Below are 6,044 nucleotides of genomic sequence, written 5' to 3'. Positions count from 1 at the left end.
ACTAAAATTTGCATGTTTATTTCTCTCCCTAATATAAAACAGGTTTGTTCCTAATTATTTCAATGAAAAAGTACACTGCAATACATCCATAAAAAGAGAAAAAAAGAAAAATGTGTAACAATCATATTTTTTAAATTAGATGTAGAAAACAAGATTTTCAGACAAAAACACTTAAGACGGAATTCATGGTTAAAGAACACGTCCAGTTTGGCATTACTCCAGAATTATGAGCCCACATTTTGATTATACACATGAAAGAAAAAGCGATGCCAACCAATCCACTCAACAGTTTTAAAACAATCTATCGAGACAGAAGGACCATGACATAGAACTAATATTGGTCAAGATTAACTTCTAAAATTTGTGGGCTTTAGTCTAATACCCCCTTTCATTTTACCTTAACTGTCCCTTGTAAAAAAAATTTGAACAAATGAAAGAATGAGACGACATTTAAAATTAATACAATTTTTCGATACAAAACACAATAACATAATGAAACAATACAGAAGACGAAAATACAACAAGAAAATGTAAATTAAAGAGATAAATATCTTTATTCAAAATATTTGAAAAATCGTCACGTTACACATTCTGTTATTATCTACATCATGTTTATTCAATTAGGGTTGATGCAACATGATTGCCAGTTGAGTATATTGTTTCCATTTTGCTGCAACCCATAAAAGTTAGCTGCAAAATAATCAACATTGTTGGAAAAATAAAAAATGTATGCTTGGATCTGCAAAAATAAGTTTACAGATTTAACATGGACCTGAGCTGGGATCTTTAGAATGGGATACCTTTAATCCAAACTACTTAATCCGAATATCCAATGTGGATTTCTTGCTTAATCCACTCTTTTTTGGATATAGTAAAGAAAAATCAAAAACCGGTTTTACAAAATTAGAAAGTCCCTCCCGTTTCTGTAAATTAATCTTAAATGGCGCGCACAATTTCAAATTTCCCGGCTTCTGATACGCGACTCTGATTGGTTGATTTTATATACTTTTCAGGATAAAAGTACAAGATTAGGTTAGTCTCGAGATTACGAAAAAGAGAGGATCAAGCATTGATCTTGATTTCCATCATTCTAAAGTTCCCAGCTCTGCATAAATAAGTTTTAAGATTAGCGGGATTTAATAAAAATGACTGCATACTAAAATATCAGCTTTTTATATAAGAATCTTATATTAATGATTATTTTTCTAATTACTAGAAACACAATCTGACTTTTTAGTTTGAATGACATTAAAGGTGGAAGCAACAAACTGTTGATTTTATTTAAAATTTAAAAGTCAAATCTATCAACATTAACTCCCCTGACATTTTCTTTATCAGAAATTATGTTTTTTGTTCACAGAAAATTGAGGATTGTTATTTCTTTGTAAATTTGACTTCTGGATTTATTCAGGAGAACAAAGGAAATGGATTTGGGAAATTCAAAACATTTTAAAGTTGAAAACGACAATATCAATTATGCTTAAATAAATCAGTTATTGTTATAAATTACTTTAAGCAGGTTTTGATTTATATGCTTTGACGAAATATTCTGTAAGATAATACCATCAGAGCGGGGGGTTTCCGCAAAACAAAATTTTGTGGAAGCAAGCACCAATGATGCGCAATTCAACGCGAAGCAGATTCCAGAAAAAAATGGTACGTAAATAAATTGGACAGTTTGTGTGGCAACAGTGCACAAAAATTGCATGAAAAACTTTTTTCTTCATTTTTTGTTTAAGTTGCGCGGTAGTTGAATTTTAAACATGCGGAATTTACAGTGGAACAAAGAATTTGCGTGCAAAATGCGAAATTTTCGGCAACACTTGAAACTCTATATCAAGTATATCAAGTCCAAGGTGTACCTGTGATAGTGGAATCAGGCCATGCAAAATTGAGTTGATTTATAGATAATCCAGGCACAGATACAGCTGGAATCCAACCTGGCAGGAGCATCGTGAGATTATCAAACCTAGAGATCTCCAGTCGTATTCCGTCAACAGAGGAAAAGTAAACCTAAACATAATTCATTTTTCATGATTTTGTTTAACTTTCTAAATAAAGCATCCTTGTTAGTCAATTAAACCCCATATTAAGTTTTTTTTTTCATTCGTTTAGTAAAAATTTAATTCTTAGAATTTTTAATTAATTTTCCGTCCATTTCATTAGTTTTCTAACTGAAAGAACTTTTGATAAAATCATTCGTTATTGAGATCATTCGTTCAGTGAGATCATTCGTTCAGTGAGATCATTTGTTCAGTGAGATCATTCGTTAAGTGAGATTATTTGTTCAGTGAGATCATTCGTTCATTGAGATCATTCATTCATTGAGATCTTTCGTTCAGTGAGATTATTCGTTCAGTGAGATCATTCGTTCGGTGAGATTATTTGTTCAGTGAGATCATTTGTTCAGTGAGATCATTTGTTCAGTGAGATCATTCGTTCAGTGAGATCTTTCGTTCAGTGAGATCATTCGTTCAGGAAGATCAAGACTAATGTTATGACTTTAGATAGCCAAATGAACACGAGGCGCAGTAAATGTACGGAGTTAACAGACCCATAGCTGGCATTAATATAATGAAGACGGCTTTTTATTTCAAATTTGATCAAACTGTTAAACAGCATGGATACATATAAAGATAAAAGTTATGAGAAGCTCTCAATTAAAAAAAGATTCTGTTTGATTACTTGTAAACTTGTAATTTGAAAAAAGCTTGTTAACAATCAAGACTTAAATTTAAAAGTCGTCTTCATTGAATTGATATGATCGCCACCCACTGTCGTCGTCATTTAATAGTTAAAAAAAACACGTATCCACCCCGAAAGTAGAAGTTTTGAACGTCGAATTTGCGCTCAAACTCAGGATTTACAGATCTTTAAAAATTTTAATATGTATCAAATGAATCCGAAAGAAGTTTTCCACAACACTGCATACTCAGTTCAACTTTATTACACAGCCGGTCACCCCCTTTAAAGACATCATTGTTCGCAACAAATTCTGTTTTTATATATTAATATTATTACAAATATATCATCTGTATAATTAGTAAAGGATAAGAATGTTTGAAATTGTTATGAAAATAATGATACCTGAGCATCCTTGTCTAACAAATACATTCTTCCCTTTTCCAAGCTGAATCCAAGAATACTGTGTATATAGAGAGGCAAAGCTGCAAGATATAAAAGAATTGGTCATTATTATTGTGCACTGCAAACTCTTCTTAAAGCACTAGGCTTTTAAATGCTGCTTTAAAGTTGCCATTTTTTCACTGTCTCACAAAAAAATGTTTGCGGATTTATCTTTAATCGTTCATAACCTTCCATAGACTATCTATTTGTTTTAACCTAATTTACAGGGTTACCCACAAAGGATGAGACTTCAGAGACGATTGTACGGAATTTATTTAGTCCGTTTTCTTGCATTCAGGGTTCCTTGTAGGCCAAAACGGGCTTATTTCTGTGGCTTAATTATTTAGTAAACCATAAAAATTCTCAATTTAATGCGGAGACCAAAAACTAAGCTTCAAATAGTCATATTTTTAGAGTTTTGAGTCGTTTTTCAGTCTCATCTTTTGTGGTTAACCCTGTATTTAGAATGGGCATCGTTTTCAAAAATGATTGGTGTCCGAATTTAAAGAATTTATGCCGCGTCTCAAATCCCTCAAAAACCGGTTTCAATTGAGCGCCGGCTTAAAACTTGAAAAATTTAATACAATTTTAAGTGGAAACAACCTAATTGAGCCCTGGCTCAAATTTAAGCAGAGGCTTAAATTCTTTAAATTCGGCCTCGGAAGAACGATAATTTTTAGTATCATTTTGGATTTTTCAAAACTAGCGAACATTCGTTTTTAGAAAAAAACGTATTGTTAAAATTGACTGAAGTGATAGTTTCAAGCTTTTGAAAACAAAAAATAGAAGAACAAAACTATAGTTTTGAAGCAAAAACGATAGTTTTTGTTCAGATTTTAATTAAAAATGTTCACGTTCGAATCAAGGTTTGTAAATTCAAATTTAAATTTTTCATTAAAATATGCTAAATTTCGTCGTTTTAATTCCAAAACGATCTGTTTCCTTTCATAACTATTGTTTTCATTCCAAAACTATCGTTTTTCCATTTTGAAAACAATCGTTTTCAGTTTTTTTCATCATTAAAACTTGAAAAATTTAATACAATTTTAAGTGGAAACAACCTAATTGAGCCCCGGCTCAAATTTAAGCCGAGGCTTAAATTCTTTAAATCTGGCCTCGGAAGAACGATAATTTTTAGTATCATTTTGGATTTTTCAAAACTAGCGAACATTCGTTTTTAGAAAAAAACGAATTGTTAAAATTGACTGAAGTGATAGTTTCAAGCTTTTGAAAACGAAAAATAGAAGAACAAAACTATAGTTTTGAAGCAAAAACGATAGTTTTTGTTCAGATTTTAATTAAAAAATGTTCACGTTCGAATAAAGGTTTGTAAATTCAAATTTCAATTTTTCATTAAAATATGCTATATTTCGTCGTTTTAATTCCAAAACGATCTGTTTCCTTTCATAACTATTGTTTTTATTCCAAAACTATCGTTTTTCCATTTTGAAAACAATCGTTTTCAGTTTTTTCATCGTTAACAAAAAATGAGCGTTTAAAAAAAGTCCAAACTGCCCATCCCTAACCTAACCTGGAATAGTTGAATCAAGGGAGGTTGTAAAAGGGAGAGGTGTGGGGTCCACAGGGTCATAATAAATATATAATAATAATTAGAAAAATTACCCTTCCAACGTCCTTGTATAATGGAAAGCCAGCAAGGTTGTGCATCTTTATACTCTCCTACGTCACAGAGGTAGATGATATTCTCGTGTAAGGTGTCCACAGCAAATTGTCTAAAATAACATAGTTGATCACGTGCATGGCGTTCTTCTAGTTAGCAATATTCAAACCAAAACCAAACAGGCGTTTTTTCTTAAACTCAAAAGGCATGCTGGTTAACTATGCACGTAATAAACTTTTTAATGTTTTTTTTTGTGTCACACTTATTTTGTCAAAATCATAAAATTCTACAACCAAATTTTCTTCATGGAAATATTAATTTTTTTGTGCGTTTTTAACCCTAAGTAATTTTTTTTTCAAGGTTGCAACCTAGTGTTTCTTTACACCTAAGAATTAAGGCGTTTTTCTGCAGTTTATCACAAAAAAACCTATGTACGTTATTCTGGACATACTAAGCACTAAAAGTACTATTGGCGTTTTTAATACTAAATTGGTATATTTGAATTCTTTTAATTGACTTGAAAGTTGTATGATTCTTGAAACAATAACAACACAATTCTCATTATCCTATCATTTCCAACATGTTGTCTGCCTTTTTCTTGTGCTGTCAACATTACCAGAGATAAAAAGATTTTAATTTAGATTTGACATTTATTAAATTTAACCTAAATTATACAACTCTGAACGAAATTCTCCATATCTTCGGAAATATTGAAAGCACAAAAAAGGCAGACCACATTTTGGAAATGCCAAGATCAGAGGTATCTTGTAAATTTGTTTCTTTAATTAGACTTCTAAAATTAGGTTTAAAAATAAATACCGCAAATTATTTCAAAGATCAAAGACGACCTTCACTTAGTCTTGCTTCTGTCATGTTTCGTGGGACAACCTGTATATCCAATTTCCAAATTATAAGTTTTCGTGAAGAGGGGTTTGTGTGGTTATTTATTCGAGATAATGTTCAACAAACAGTATTAATCAAGGTTCTAATTCAGGTTCATCAGGTCTCGGTAGATGTTGTCCGAGATCCTCTAGAGTGGAAGAGTGGGAGAGGTCAGATGGGTTGACCTTCTCCTTCCAGTGCTTGTCGTAGAGTGTTGAAGACCTGGGGTTCTTTCCATCATCAAGAATTAGATAATACGAGTTATACACGAAGCATAATAATATTCTTTACAAAATTATGATATAACAAACATTAATATATGTACAAAATAAAACGAGCACTATTTAACTTCCTTTTCTTATTTACTAGTTAGAATTGCATAATGTAAAGTATATTTAAACTAATCGGTTCTTTA

General features: G+C 31.4%; 1 protein-coding gene across 1 annotated transcript in view; it reads right to left on the bottom strand.

Moving 5' to 3' along the window:
- Positions 1-535: 535 nt before the first annotated feature.
- Positions 536-6,044, bottom strand: part of LOC111702048 (uncharacterized) — an 8,516-nt gene continuing 3,007 nt past the window's right edge. Inside the window, exons 7-10 of the mRNA XM_023473573.1 lie at positions 4,750-4,859; positions 3,088-3,167; positions 1,863-2,013; positions 536-690 (exon numbers count right to left, since the gene is read on the bottom strand). Coding sequence (XP_023329341.1) covers positions 617-690; positions 1,863-2,013; positions 3,088-3,167; positions 4,750-4,859 — 415 coding nt within the window. The 3' untranslated portion in view covers positions 536-616. The remainder of the gene's footprint in view (positions 691-1,862; positions 2,014-3,087; positions 3,168-4,749; positions 4,860-6,044) is intronic.

Source organism: Eurytemora carolleeae, unplaced genomic scaffold (genome assembly GCF_000591075.1).
Source record: "Eurytemora carolleeae unplaced genomic scaffold, Eaff_2.0 scaffold446, whole genome shotgun sequence".
Lineage (NCBI taxonomy): Eukaryota > Metazoa > Arthropoda > Copepoda > Calanoida > Temoridae > Eurytemora > Eurytemora carolleeae.
This window is presented reverse-complemented; position numbering and strand designations above follow the sequence as displayed.